The 15,799-nt window shown below is 46.2% G+C and overlaps 1 protein-coding gene across 4 annotated transcripts in view; it reads left to right on the top strand.

Annotated features, from left to right (window-relative positions):
* Positions 1-15,799, top strand: part of tbk1 (TANK-binding kinase 1) — a 33,357-nt gene that overhangs the window by 2,905 nt on the left and 14,653 nt on the right. For all 4 annotated transcript variants that reach the window (XM_078417242.1, XM_078417241.1, XM_078417240.1 and 1 more), the window contains 9 exons: positions 2,811-2,930; positions 5,278-5,418; positions 5,533-5,662; positions 6,818-6,999; positions 8,877-9,037; positions 11,103-11,213; positions 12,360-12,539; positions 13,696-13,892; positions 15,647-15,705. In XM_078417242.1, coding sequence (XP_078273368.1) covers positions 2,844-2,930; positions 5,278-5,418; positions 5,533-5,662; positions 6,818-6,999; positions 8,877-9,037; positions 11,103-11,213; positions 12,360-12,539; positions 13,696-13,892; positions 15,647-15,705 — 1,248 coding nt within the window. In that variant the 5' untranslated portion in view covers positions 2,811-2,843. The remainder of the gene's footprint in view (positions 1-2,810; positions 2,931-5,277; positions 5,419-5,532; positions 5,663-6,817; positions 7,000-8,876; positions 9,038-11,102; positions 11,214-12,359; positions 12,540-13,695; positions 13,893-15,646; positions 15,706-15,799) is intronic.

The raw sequence follows: 15,799 nt of genomic DNA, 5'->3' as shown, positions 1-15,799 counted from the left end.
CCGCAACATCGGGAGTTCACAGGTCCCTGGCTGGCAACCGGTTTTTGGGAGCTCCAGCCGTAGCAGCTTCGACCGCCCCGAAGCGCGAGGTACGATCGACCCGCTCACAGGCCCTTCATCACCCTGCGTGGCTCGGCCGCAGCACTTTCCATCGCCCGGTGGGGGCTCAGGACTTTCATCGGCCTGCTCGGCTCGGCCCTGGGACTTTCCATCGCCCGGTGGGGGCTCAGGACTTTCATCGGCCTGCTCGGCTCGGCCCTGGGACTTTCCATCGCCCGGTGGGGGCTTCAAAAGGTTGGGAGCCTCGATCACCTCGTGGCACCACGGGAGAAGAATGAGGAGGAGATAAGACTTTGCCTTCCATCACAGTGAGGGTATGCCTAGAGCAATCACTGTGATGGCTGTTTGTGTAAAAATTGTATCTGTGTGTCCTGTGCTTTTTGTTGTCTACTGCCGGACCCTGACGTGAGAGGACGCTGGCGTTGTTTATTCGCCGCTTTTCCGTCAGGATAGTTTGTCTGTTTTTATGTTAATTGTTTTTGTAAAGCGCTTTGAGCACCCGATAAGGCGCTATATAAAATAAATGAATTATTATTATTATTATTATTATTATACATGCCAGGTCATAACACCCCCACCACCGTATTTCACAGATGAGGTGGTATGCTTTGGATCTTGGGCAGTTCCTTCTCTCCTCCATACTTTGCTCTTGCCATCACTCTGATATAAGTTAGTTTTCATCTCAACTGTCCACAAGACCTTTTTCCAGAACTGTGGTTGCTCTTTTAAGTACTTATTGGCAAACTGTAACCTGGCCATCCTATTTTTGCAGCTAACCAGTGGTTTGCATCTTGCAGTGTTGCCTCGGTATTTTGTTCATGAAGTCTTCTGCGGACAGTGGTCATTGACAAATCCAAACCTGGCTTCTGAAGAGTGTTTCTGATCTGTCGACAGGTGTTTGGGGATTTTTCTTTATTATAGTGAGAATTCTTCTGTCATCAGCTGTGGAGGTCTTCCTTGGCCTGCCAGTACCTTTGTGATGAGTAAGCTCACCAGTGCTCTCTTTCTTCTTAATGATGTTCCTAACAGTTTTCTTTGGTAAGCCTAAGGTTTGGCTCATATCTCTAACAGTTTTATTCTCGTTTCTAGTCAAATAATGGCTTATTTGACTTTCATTGGCACAACTTTGATCTTCATGATGATAAATAGCAATACAAGTTTCCAAATGTGATGGAAAGACTGGACGAAAGACTAGATGCTGAGAGCATTAAGGAGGCAATTAAACACACCTGAGCAATTACAAATGCCCGTGAAGCCATGTGTCCCAAACATTATGGTCCTCTGAAATGGGGGGGACTATGTATGAACACAGCTATAATTTCTACATGGTGAAATCAAAATGTATAAAAATTGGCTTTAATAAAATCTGGCAATGGGCACTTTAACTACATGTGATTTTTTTTTCTATTACCAATCTCAAATTGTGGAGTACAGAAGCAAATAAATAAATGATAGGTCTTTATCCCAAACATTATGGAGGGCACTGTATGTTCTCCCACTAGGGAGAACATAGATCTCGCACAAGGGACAATTTATAGAGACCAATAAACCCACAAACCCGCACGTATTTGGGATGTGGGAGGGAACTGGAGCACCCGGAGGAAGCCCATGCGATCACAGGGAGAACATGCAAACTCCACACAGGCAGCTCCAGAGGTCAGGATTGAGCCCGGATCTCTTGTGCAGTGAGGCAGCAGCGCTACCAGCTGCACCACCCAGAGGATATATGGGATTACGGAATCCAGCTGGGTGGATGGAATATTCAGCGCTGTAATACTCTTACTGAACTCAGAAGAATATGTACCTTCTGTCTCCCAGATGTAACCGTAATAAAGTGAGATCACTATTAAGAGCCATAGAGTCACACAGCGTGGAAACGGGCTCATCGGCCCAACGTGACCATGCCGACCAACATGCTCCATCTACTACCTATCAGCGCTTGGCCCATATTCCTCTAAACCTGTCCTATCCATGTACCTGTCCAAATAATTTTTGAACATTGTGATAGTACTAGCCTCAACTACATCTTTTGGCAGGTTGTTACATATACCCACCAGCCTTTGTATAAAGAAAAAATTTGCCCCCTTAGGTTTCTATTAAATCCCCCCCCGGTCTGAAACCTATTTCATTTAGACATGAGAGATACAGTGTGGAAACACTCCCTTTGGCCCACCGAGGCTACGTCGACAAGCGATCACCCCCCTACACTACCACTATCCTACACACTAGGGACAATTTACAAAAGCCAATTAACCTTCATCTTTGGAGTGTGGGTAGAAATTGGAGCACTCGGAGAAAACCCATGCAGTTGTGGGGAGAACGTACAAACTCTGTACAGACAGCACCCATAGACAGGATCGAACCCAGGTCTCTGGCGCTGTAAGATAGCAACTCAACCGCTGCGCCAGTGTGCCATTCCTGTCCATGGTTCTTGATTCCCTTACGCTGGGTAAAAGAATGCATTTACCCTATCTATTCCTCTCATGATTTTATACACTTCTGGGGTGTGGAGGAAAGAGCATGATGCACTTTAAAGTTTTAGCAAGAATTTCAACTCTAAATGGGGAATGATCACCAGGATTGATTCGACAGTAACATTTCAGTTGAGCAGAGTATGTTCTTGAGTGTTTAAAGTGTTGCTATGTCGAAACTCTGGATAATCCAGAGGTGATTAAGCCTCTGCGAAGTTGTGTTTAATAGATTTCTAGCAGATGGGTCTAAGTCATCCTGCGTTTCACATCTCTCTGCAGCTTTCTGGAGAAGAGATTTCAAACTCGTCAGACATGCAGAGCACGGCAAATTACCTCTGGCTCACCTCTGACATTGTTGGCCAAGGAGCCACTGCTAATGTCTACCGTGGACGCCATAAGGTTAGTTCTGAAACAAATCTTTGCCCTGAAATTCTGTTTCCCTCCGCAGTTGCCACTTGACATTTCCTTTACTTTACTTTAGAGGAAACAGCCTCTCGGCCCCACCGGGTCTGCACCATCCATACACCAACTATCCTACACAGTTTAGTTTAGAGATACAGTGCGGAAACAGGCCCTTCAGCCCACTGAGTGCACGCCGACCAGCGATCATCCCGTACACTAACACTATGCTTGTGTACTGGGGACAATTTACAAATTTTCCAAAGCCAATTAACCTATAAACCTGCATGTCTTTGGAGTGTGGGAGGAAATCGGAGCACCCGGAGGCAGGTACTATAACATTTTAAAGATATTTGGACATATTAGTTTAGAGATACTGCATTGAAACAGGCTCATCGAGTCCACGCCGACCAACTATCCTAGTTCTATCCTACACTCTCGGGACAATTTACTGAAGCTGATTAACCTACAAACCTGCACGTCTTTGGTGTGTGGGAGGAAACCGCAGCACCCGGAGAAAACGCACGTAGTCACAGGGAGAATGTACGAACTCCGTACAGACAGCACCTGTGGTCAGGATGTGGTGCTGCATGGCAGCAACACCACCGCTGCGTCACGGTGCTGCATCGACTTGTGTCGAGTCAGGTGCATTGCCATGGACACTAGTACGGTGAGGTGCAGGAACAATGAAAAGCTTGCCCAGGGCAGCACCGCGGGCACGTGGACTCTGGCAACACATCAAAAACATGAATAATGCATAAATCAAACAGATTCTCAGGACAATAGACAATAGGTGCAGGAGTAGGCCATTCAGCCCTTCGAGCCAGCACCGCAAACGAGAAATGAGTGCAAAACATAATTTGAAAAGTAAATCCATGGTGGTGGAAGAGGTGATCCATGGTATTCCGTTGCTGAGGATTGGGGGTTCAACAGTCAGGTGTTTTATTGTCACATGTCCCAAAACAGAACAAAGAAATTCTTGCAGCAGCACAACAGATATGTAAACGTAGTTCTCAGTAAACACATAATTGAAGGTGATGCAATTCAGGTAACAAAAATAGTTTAGTATAACATATATCTAAAAGAACAAAACAAACAAAAATAGTACAAATACAAAAGCAATGCCCCCCAAATCTATATAGTTTGGAGCTTATTTGGAGATTGGAGTGTTTAATAGCCTGATGGTTATGGGAAGAAGCTGTTCCTGCACCTGGACGTTACAGTTTTTAGGCTTCTAGACCTTCTTCCCGATGGCAGGGGTGAAATGAGTGTGTGGCCAGGGTGGTGCGGGTCTCTGATGATGAGGCAGGGACTCCTATAGATTCCTTCGATGGTGGGGAGGTCAGAATCTGTGATGGAACGGGCAATGTTCACTTTTTGCAATCTTCATTTCTGAGGGTTTGAGTTGCTGAACCAGGCCGTGATGCAACCAGTCAGTACACCAGCACACCTGTAGAGGTTCAAGAGAGTATTTGTTGGCATACCGAATCTCCTCGATGTGCGGGTTGTGGGAAAGTAGCTGCTCCTGAACCCAGTGATGTGGGAATTTAGGCTTCTGTACCTCCTGCCCTAAGGGAGCAGTGAGAAGAGGGCACGGCCCGGATGGTGGGGGCCCTCAATGATAGATGCCACCTTCTTGAGTTCACCTTTCCATCGCTGCGAATCACTGATGTTTGACGGCGGTTGTGCTTGTATAACTGACAGGACTCGGCGAGTGTGCCTCATCCTGAGATAGACTCAAAATGCTGGAGTAACTCAGCGGGACTGGCAGCATCTCTGGAGAGAAGGAATGGGTGACTTTTCGGGTGGAGACCCGAGGCCTCGCTAAGGCAGCTCGTAGAGCCATAGAGTCATACAGCATGGAAACAGGCTCTTCAGCCCAACTTCCCATGCTGACCAACATGCCCCATCTTGACTAGTCCCACCTGCCAGCATTTAGCCCATATCCCTGTAAGCCTTTCCGATCCATGTACCCGTCCAAATGTTTTTTAAATGTTGTGTAGTACCTGCCTCAACTCCCTCCTCTGGCAGCTCGTTCCATAACACCTACCAATCTTTGTGTAAAAAAAGTTGCCCTCCAGATTCCTATTAAATCTTTACTCCCTCACCTTAAACCTATGGTCTCCGGTTCTTGATTCCTCTACTCTGGGTAAAAGACAGTGCGATTGCCACTTATGATCTTGTACACCTCAGTCTCCTGCGCTCCAAGGAATAGCATCCTGGCCTACTCAACCACTCGCTATAGTTCAGGCCGTCGAGTCCTGGCAATGTCCTCGTAAATCTTCTCTGCACCCTCTCCGACTTAAAGCTCAGTGTGCAGTTTAAAGTGTTGTGTTCCTTTCCACAGAAAACCGGAGACCTGTTCGCCGTCAAAGTATTCAACAACATCAGCTTCCTGCGGCCGATCGAAGTCCAGATGCGGGAGTTTGTGGTCCTTCGGAGACTGCATCATAAAAACATTGTAAAGCTGTTTGCTGTGGAAGAGGAGGTACACAGATCATTGGTGTTGTGCTCGCTGTTTGTCTAATAACAGTGTGTGGGATCAACTTTAATGATGAACTGGCTCTTGACCATGAAATGTTCTGTGTTTATTCTTGGGTAGAATACCAGCAAAAATAAAGTGCTCGTCATGGAGTTTTGCTCGTGTGGAAGCTTGTACACTGTGCTGGAAGAGACAGAGAATGCATTTGGTCTGCCGGAATCGGAGTTCTTGATCGTGTTGCGAGATGTAGGTAGGTTGTCAATGCTTTGATTGTTTGTCTTAAATGAAAGCTGAGACTAACCTTGATTCCTGCAGATGGAAAACATATATTAACTACCCTAAAGAAAGACACCAAATGCTGGAGCATTTCAGCACTCCTTTGTTATCAGATTGCTCTGAAAACAGGGGCGGTACAGTGGCACAGCGGTAGAGTTGCTGCCCTACGGTGCCAGAGACTCGGGTTTGATCCTGACGTCTGGTGCTGTCTTGTTTGGAGTTTGTACGTTCTCCCTGTGACTGCTTGGGATTTCCTCAGGTCCTCCGGATTCCTCCCACTCTCCAAAGGCGTACAGGTTTGTAGGTTGATTAGCTTCAGTAAAGATTGTAAATTGTCCCTAGTGTGTAGCATAGTGCTGGTATCCGGGGATCGCTGGTCGGCACGGTCTTGGTGGGCCGAAGGGCCTGTTTCCACACAGTATCACTAAACTAAACAGCTGTAAATCATGCACCTCCAAGAAGTGCATACCCCCATGGCTGCTGAACAAATGTCTTGTTTCTCTTCTGACCTTATCTTGCTTACCTTATTTTTACCATTGTCAGTTGTCCTCTTAGTTTAGTTTAGTTTATCGTCATGTGTACTGAGGTGAAAACCTTTTGTTGCATGCTAACGAGACAAGACAACACATGATTACAGTCGAGTTCTCCACAGTGTACAGATACATGATTAAGGGAATAACGTGAATAATGTTTAGTGCAAGATAAAGTCCAATCAAAGATCGTCCGAGTGTCACCAATGAGGTTCATAGTAGCCCAGGTCCACTCTCGGGTTGGGGATAGGATGGTTCAGTTGCCTAATAACTGCTGGGATGAAACTGTCCCTGAATCTGGAGGTGTGCGTTTTCACACTTCTGTACCTTTTCCCCTTTGGGAGAGGGGAGAAGAGGGAGTGACTGGGGTATGACTGGCCCTTGATTATGCTGGTGGCCTTGCCGAGGTACCATGAGTCAATGGATGGGAGGTTGGTTTGAGTGATGGTCTGGGCTGCGTCCACAACACTATGCAAATTCTTGCGGTCTTGGATGGAGCTATTCCCAATAACTGCTGTGATGCATCCCGATAAAATGCTATCTCTGACGTCAATTGGAGTGTTCAATTTGCAATTGGAGTTTTGATGTTTACCCACCAGTGGCCGGCATGAATCACCTGCGGGAGAACGGGATAGTGCACAGAGACATCAAGCCTGGCAACATTATGCGTGTGATCGGAGAAGATGGACAGTCCGTTTACAAGCTCACTGACTTTGGAGCTGCCAGGGTTTTGGAAGATGATGAGCAGTTTGTCTCGCTTTATGGAACGGAGGAGTATTTGGTAAGATTTGGTCATTTTTAATCTAAAACCCAAGTATTTAAACCTGAATGTTGAACCACAGCTTCAGCCATTTTGTTGGCTGATCATTTTTGGGGTCGTGTGTAGGAAATTACCTGCAGATACTGGTACAAATCGAAGGTATCACAAAATGCTGGAGTAACTCAGCGGGTCAGGCAGCATCTCAGGAGAGAAGGAATGGGTGATGTTTCGGGTCGAGACCCTTCTTCAGACTGACTGAAGTCAGTCAGTCTGAAGAAAGGTCTCAACCCGAAACGTCACCCATTCCTTCTCTCCTGAGATGCTATCTGACCCGCTGAGTTACTCCAACATTTTGTGATACCATTTTTGGGGTCATGGTGGCTAAGAAAAATGCAGCATGGAAACAGGCCATTCATGCCACTGAGTCCATACTTGCCATAAATCACTTATTCAGGTATGGCAATACTTTACCGAACTGTCTGCAAAATATGAATTTCGCTGTGCTCTTGCACATGTGACAATAAAGCACCATTAACCATTATTTACACTAATACTGCGTTAACCCAGTTATTTTTTCCACATTCTCATGTACTTCCCCAACTTTACCACTCCCCGACACACCATGGGCATTTTACAGCTGTCAGTTAAACTTAACGACCCGCACATCTTAGCAATTTGGGAGGAAACCGTAGCATGCTGAGAAAACCCACGCGATCAATGTACAAACTGTACAGACTGCGGCCATAGTTAGGATCGAACCTGGGTCTCTGGCGCTGTAAGGCAGCAACTCTACTATCTTCTGATTGGAAGCCTGTGACCAGTGGTACGCCACAGGGAGAATTAATGTTATAAACACAAACAATATTTGGATGTGATTGAAGGAGGTGAAGTTAGCAAGTTCAGCAGATGACCTGAAAATTGGCGATGTTCAGTTTAATGTAGAGACACATTGTGGAAACAGCCACATGAGTCCGCACCGACCGATGATCTCCCATACACTAGTTATCCCAGTTACACATCCTACACAATAGAGGCAATGCAAAAGCCAATTAACCTACAAACCCGCACATCTTCGCAATGTGGGATGAAACCGGAGCACCCGGAGAAACCCCACGCGGTCACAAGGAGAACATACAAACATCGTGCAGACAGCACCCGTAATCAGGATTGAACTTGGATCTTTGACGCAGTAAGACAGCAACGCTACTGTTGCGCCATTGTGCCGCCCCAATTGTTCATGATAGTGCAGAAGATAGTCTCAGGATACATGACTTCATTAAGACCAAGTGGAATTTATTCCAGATATGCCTGACATGATGCACTTAGGGAGGATTAACTCCGAAGGACATACTCTGTAGAATCCTACCACTTTTTATCAGCACAGTCTTTCCACATTCTGTGTCTTTACCCTAAGAACTTCCTAATTGTTTAAATGAGAACTTGCCAATAGGATTGGAGCCTGACAACGGGTGCTGTCTGCACGGAGTTTGCGCGTTCTCCCTGTGACCACATGGGTTTTTGTCCGGGTGCTCCACTTTCCTCTCACACTCCAAAGATGTACAAATCTGTCTTTGGTAAAGATTATAAATTGTCCCTAGTGTATAAGATAGTGCTAATGTTCAGGGATTGCTGGTCGATGTGGGGTCAGTGGGCCGAAGGGCCTGTTTCCGCGCTGTACCTCTACACTAAAACTAAACTACAATGATTGTAGGTTAATTGACTCTCTGTAAATTGCCCCTGGTGTGTAGGGCGTGGGATAACCTAGAACTGGTGATCGATGGTCAGCGTGGTCTCGGTGGGCCGAAGGGCCTGTTTCCATGCATCTCTAAGCTAAGCTAAAGGTAAATGTTCCCCAAATATAAGAGCAGCGTCTGACTAGAATAATGAAATCTGCTTAGCACCCAGACATGTATGAACGAGCTGTGCTGAGAAAATCTCACCAGAAGACGTATGGAGCGACCGTGGATCTCTGGAGCATTGGGGTCACGTTTTACCACGCAGCCACCGGCAGTCTCCCTTTCAGACCCTTTGAAGGACCCCGCAGGAACAAGGAAGTAATGTAAGTTCTACTGCAGGTAATACAAGTTTGTTTGCGACGCTGAACTTTGCTGCAGGTAACACAGTTTGACACTTGGGCAAATGGATGGTATATACTTTAGAGATACAGCGCAGAAACTGTATCTTGCCCACCAAGACCGCCCACCAGCGATCACCCCGTACACTAGCACTATCCTACACATGAGGAAGAATTTACAATTTGACTGAAGCCAACTAACCTGCAAACCCACATGTCTTCGGGATGTGGAAAGAAACTGGAGCACCCGGGGGAAACCCATGCAGGGAAAATGTACAAACGTCATGCAGACAGCGCCCTTAGCCAGGATCAAACCCGGGTGTCTTGCGCTGTAAGGCAGCAGCTCTACTACTAAGCCACTGTGCTGCCCCACAAGATCAAGCTGGTTTTATTTCTCCAAAAGAAACAAACATTTAATGCATCAGTGATTGACACAAAGTGCTGGAGTACTGAGCGGATCAGGCAGCATCCCTGGAGAACATGTATAGGTGACGTTTCCAGAAACAGAGTTCATTTGCGTGATGGTCTGTGCCACGTCCACAACTCTGCAATGTCTTGCAGTCATGGATGGAGCTGTTCCCAAACCCTGCTGTGATGCTTCCCGGGGAAAACCCACATGGTCACAGGGAGAACGTTCAAACTCCTTGCAGATGGCACCGGTAGTCAGATTCAAACCTGGGTCTCTGACGCTGCGAGACAGCAGAGCTACCGCTGTGCCTCCACGCCGCCCCTTGAGGCCAAATCATTGGAAACTTCAGGGTGTCAAAGTGCTGGGGAGAAGGCAGGAGAATGGGGTAGTGAGGCAAAGGGAGATCAGCCATGACTGAATGGCGGAGTAGACTCGATGGGCCGAATGATCTAATTCTGCTCCTATGATTTATGAACAAATTGTTTTATATCCCGAGTATTTCTCTTCCTTGTATCTTTCTAACCTTTTACATGTGCCCCCCGGCTTACGATGTTTCGACTCGCGGTAGTTTGACTTTGTGATGGTGCAAATGGCAGCAACCCTTAGCGAGCCACCACTCGCGTTCTGCCATGTGATCGCATGTATTACAATGCATTTCGACTTGCAATACTTTCGGTTTCCGATGGGTTTCTCGGAACGGAACCCCATCGGAAGCTGAGGAGCACCTGTACTCCATTCTCTCTTCCCCTCTCCCCTTTTGCTCTTTTAGAGGCACTCCTGATCTCTCTTAGTTTGTTCTCTTTGAATAAAAGCCCCCCCCCCCCTCTTCATTCGCTCCTAATTCCCCTTCCCATGATCTCTTCTGTCAACTTGGCATGTCCCCAACAACTCTCACCAGCTTTTACAGATGCGCAGCAGAATGCATTTTATCGGGATGGTTTGGGAGCAGCTCCATCCAAGACGGCAAGAAATTGCAGAGAATTGTGGACGTAGCCCAGACCATCAAACCAACCAACTTCCGTTCCTTTGACTCCCTCCTCACGCTGCCTCAGCAAGGCCACCCGCATAATCAAGGACGAGTCTCACCCCAGCCACTCCCTCTTCTCCCCTCTCCCATCAGGTAAGATGTGTGAAAATGCCCACCTCCAGAGTTAGGGGCAGATTCTTCCCAGCTGTTATCAGGCAACTGAACCATCTTATCAACATCTGGAGGGTGGTCCTGAGCTATATCCACCTCATTGGAGACCCTCAAACTATCTTGAATTCGACTTTACTGGACTTTATCGTGCACTAAACGTTATACCATTTATCCTGCGTCTGTACACTGGACGGCCTAATTGCAATCATGTATTGTCTTTCCTCTGACAAGTTAGCATGCAACAAAAGCTTTTCACTGTACATGTACATGTGACAATAAACTAAACAAACTAAAAGGTCATGCTTGGGTGCTGCCTTTTTAGCCATGTCTCATTCCATTCTTCTAATTCTCATTCCTGGTGCTAATTCCACCTCCATTGTACCTTTTCTGCATTAAAGGCGTGGTGTAAATCCTTTGACTCATGGCCGATGCATAGCAAATGGCACCTAACTTTGTGAAACGTTCTAATATCTGAGTAAATAATTTTTGCTGTTCAATTTTAGGTACAAAATAATCACAGAGAAACCTCCTGGAACAATATCAGGGGTTCAGAAATCAGAAAACGGACCCATTGCTTGGCATTGTGATTTGCCAATGTCCTGCAACCTTTCTAGGTAAGTCAGCCCTTGACAAGTCTTCGTGCACGCTGATAATTTATTGAATATGAGCAATGACTGATAGCTTTATCAAATACGTTCCACTGTAAGCATCTTTATGATCATTGTAGTTAGGATGGCCTTGCCTGTATTTCCTTTGTGTTCCTTTTCATTGTTCATAAGTTCACAAGTCATCGGAGCAGAATTAGGCCATTTGGCCTATTGAGTCCATTTCGCCATTCAGTCATGGCTGATCAATCTTTCCCTATCCACCCCATTCTCCTGCCTTCACCCCATAATCCTTATTTCCCTATCCACCTCAATCTCTGCCTTAAAAATACCCATTGCTATGACCTCCACAGCTGACTGTGGCAATGAATTCCACAGATTCACCACCCTCGCCCTGGCAGGCATTATCTGCGGCAAGAAAAGCAGAATGGATATGCCGGGTTGGAGACCCTTTGGAAGTGGCGCAGCGGTAGAGTTGCTGCCTCACAGTGCCATAGACCCTGTTTCGATGCAGACTATGGGTGCTGTCTGTCCAGAGTTTGTACATTCTCCCTGGGTTTTCTCTGGAAGCTCCGGTTTCCTCCCACATACCAAAGACGTACAGGTTCATTGGCTTCTGTAAAATTGCCCCTGCTGTGTCAGGAGTGAGAGTTACTGCCTTACAGCGAATGCAGCGCCGGAGACTCAGGTTCGATCCTGACTACGGGCGCTGTCTGTATGGAGTTTGTACGTTCTCCCCGTGACCTGCGTGGGTTTTCTCCGAGATCTTCGGTTTCCTCCCACACTCCAAAGACGTACAGGTATGTAGGTTAATTGACTGGGTAATATGTAAAAATTGTCCCTAGTGTGTGATAGTGTTAATGTGCGGGGATCGCTGGGCGGCGCGGACTCGGTGGGCCGAAGGGCCTGTTTCCGCGCTGTATCTCTAAATCTAAAAATAAGCGGAATACCATAGAACTAGAGTAGGGGTGACCAATGGTCGGATGGACTCGGTGGGCTGAAGGGCATGTTTCCACGCTGTATCTCTAAACTAAACTCTAAACTGGGTTTCCAACCCGAAACAAGACAGAGAATAACACTTCGAATCTTTTGCTGTTATTTTAAATTGGATAATAATAACAAGACTTTTTTTTTGTTGCTCTTTCTTTTCCACAGAGGTCTGCAGTCTTTGCTGACGCCAATCCTGGCCAACATCCTCGAAGCTGATCAGGAGAAGTGCTGGGGTTTTGATCAGTTTTTTGCAGAAACCAATGATGTTTTGCACAGAATAGTGATCCACATCTTCTCTCTGCACCAGGTCACGCTGCACAAGATCTACATTCAAAGCTACAACAAGTAGGTACATTGTTGAAGTGACCAGCTGTATAACTATCACACGACTGTTAACGACTGCCTTGAGAATTCTGTTCCCATTTTCTTGTGCATTTATCAGATATCTATATATATAATGGAGGAACAAATATTTTTTGAATCCTGTTTAATCAATTAGTAATTTACTTGCTGGATGTTTTATGTGACTAATGGCCTAATTAGTTATTAGATGTTGATCGCAAAACATGCAACTTGAACCCTTTGGTTTACTTGCCCCAGTTAATTACTTGTTAGTAGGCTATTTCTTCGTCAATGAGAAGTCACTTTCTAAAAACAAGGAACTGCAGTTGCTGGTTTACACAAATGGACACAAAATGATGGGGCAACCCAGCGGGTCAGGCAGCATCTCTGGAGAACGTGGACGGGTGACGTTTCACGACTGAAGAAGGGTCCTGACCCGAAGTGTCATCTATCCATGTTCTCTAGAGATGCTGCCTGACCTGCTGAGCTACTCCGGTGCACCAGTAGAGTTGCTGCCGTACAATGGCAGAGACCCAGGTTCGATCCTGTCTATGGGTGCTGTCTATGCAGAGTGTACGTTCTCCCTGTGACCGTGGGGGTTTTCACTGGATGCTTCAGTTTCCTCCCGCACTCTGAAGACAAAGTGGTTTGCAGGTTAATTGGCTTTTGTAAATTGGAAATTCTCCCTAGTGTGTAGGACTAGTGGCGGTGTACAGGGCGCGGACTTGGTGGGCCAAAGGGTCTGTTTCCACTCTGTACCTCTAAAGTCTAAAAGATGGTGTAGGCCCGAGGAACTGTTTGGCCTACTCCATAGTCAACAGGCCCCGACCTGAAACATCACCTATCCATGCTCTCCAGAGATGCTGTCTGACCTGCTGAGTTACTCCAGCACATTATGTCTTTTTTTATCGAAGGTAGACACAAAATACTGGAGTAACTCAGCGGGACAGGCAGCATCTCTGGAGAGAAGGGTGACGTTTCGGGTCGAGACCCTTCATGTCTTTTTTTATAATGTATTTACATTTTTGGTTTGCGATACTTGAAGCAAAGTGTATTTATTGCTTCCTTTTATTTCTGTCATACTTTCACATTCACTTCAGATAATTTTTGGTCTTCATTAATAAAGATATATTGATATCCTCCCTCACTTCCTTTACAGGGCCCATGTATTTCATGATTTGGTCTACAAGCAGACCGACATTGCACCCGAATTTCAGGAACTGATGTTTGAAAGCCGCTCCCTCGAGCTTGATCCTGACATGCAAGCTCAACATTTCCCCAAGACGTCTGAAGATAACCCTCTGATAATCATGAGCAAAGAACCTATGAATATAATTGGACTGGTCTTCCAAGAACGTATGTGATTTTTTTTCTCCTCCATTACCTCCTGCTAGACTTTTCCTTCATTTCAATATCGACATCCCTGCTTTCATCTAGAAAGTTCCAGTATTTTAGTTTGGTTTAGTTTAGAGATGCAGTGCGGAAACAGGCCCTTCAGCCCACTGAGACTGCGCCGATCAGCGATCATCCCAGACACTAGTTCTACCCTGTACACTAAGGACAATTTGTAAGCCAATAAACCTATACATGTTTGGAGTGTGGGAGGAAATTGGATCACCCGGGGACAACCCACGTGGTGACGGGGAGACCGTACAAACTCCCTGGTCTCTGGTGCTGTAAGACTGCAACTCTACCCTGCCGCCCCATAGTGCACTAAAACGACTACCCTACACTGACACAACTGGTAGAGCTGCTGCCTCACTGCGTCAGACACCTAGATTTGATCCTGATCTCAGGCGCTGTCTGTGTGGAGTTTGCACGTTCTATCTGTGATCAAATGGGTTTCCTCTGGGCGCTCCCAGTTTCCTCCCACATCCCAAAGACGTATGGGTCTATAGTTTAATTGGCCTCTAAATTGTCCCTAGTGTGTCGGGAATGAATGAGAAAAGTGGTCTAACTAGTATGATTGATAGTCGGCAAGGGCTGTACGCAACGGGGCCTGTTTCCCTGCCTTATCTTTCAGTTAATTTAATCAAAGTCTCTCTCATTTCACTTGCCTCTCCATTTGAGATCCTATGGTTGGAAAGTTCACCTTATCGACGAAGCTTCAGGTCACACCCTATTTAACTTCCCCTCCCTCTGTACATGGCTATGGGATTTTATTTTCCTTCTGCTAGGTGCCTGTTTATTTCTGGTATTAATAATTCAAAGCAGGGCCAGATTTGCGCCGGTATTTGTTGATTGTTTATTCATATTTATTGATTCTGGTATTAATAATCCAAAGCAGGGCCAGATTGGCGCTGGTATGTATCAATCTGGTATTTATGGAAAGTAGATGAGGTGGAATTTCTTTAGTCAGAGGGTGGCGAATCTGTGGAATTCATTGACGCAGACGGCTGTGGAGGCCAAGTCATTGGGTGTTTTTAAGGCGGAGATTGGCCAATACTTGATTAACAAGAGTGTCTAAGGTTACGGGGAGAAGGCAGGAGGATGGCATTGAGAGGGATAGATAATAGGTGCAGGAGGAGGCCATTCGGCCCTTCGAGCCAGCACCGCCATTCAATGTGATCATGGCTGATCATTCTCAATCAGTACCCCGTTCCTGCCTTCTCCCCATACCCCCTGACTCCGCTATCCTTAAGAGCTCTATCCAGCTCTCTCTTGAATGCATTCTGAGAATTGGCCTCCACTGCCTTCTGAGGCAGAGAATTCCACAGATTCACAACTCTCTGACTGAAAAAGTTTTTCCTCATCTCAGTTCTAAATGGCCTACCCCTTATTCTTAAACTGTGGCCCTTTGTTCTGGACTCCCCCAACATTGGGAACATGTTTCCTGCCTCTAACGTGTCCAACCCCTTAATAATCTTATACGTTTCGATAAGATCTCCTCTCATCCTTCTAAATTCCAGTGTATACAAACCTAGTCGCTCCAGTCTTTCAACATATGAAAGTCCCGCCATTCTGGGAATTAACCTAGTGTAGGGATAGATCGGCCATGATTGAATGGCGGAGTAGACTGGATGGGCAGAATGGCCGGCTTCTGCCCCTATGAGTTATGAACATGATCTCTGTTACTGCACCATTAAGGATCTGTGTATTTTCTGTCTCAGCTTCCATTCCAAAGTTGCATCCACGGTACGATTTGGACCTCGATGCGTCCTGTGCAAAGGTTTGTTTTGACTTGGCCACAAACATTGTTTTGCTGCTAACTTTGACACTACCGTGAAATTCCGAGGAAATATCCATCTGAATGTTGAATCTTC

Source organism: Rhinoraja longicauda, chromosome 20, assembly GCF_053455715.1.
Source record: "Rhinoraja longicauda isolate Sanriku21f chromosome 20, sRhiLon1.1, whole genome shotgun sequence".
Taxonomy (NCBI): domain Eukaryota; kingdom Metazoa; phylum Chordata; class Chondrichthyes; order Rajiformes; family Arhynchobatidae; genus Rhinoraja; species Rhinoraja longicauda.
Note: the sequence above shows the minus strand (reverse complement) of the source record. Positions and strands in the feature narration are given on the sequence as shown.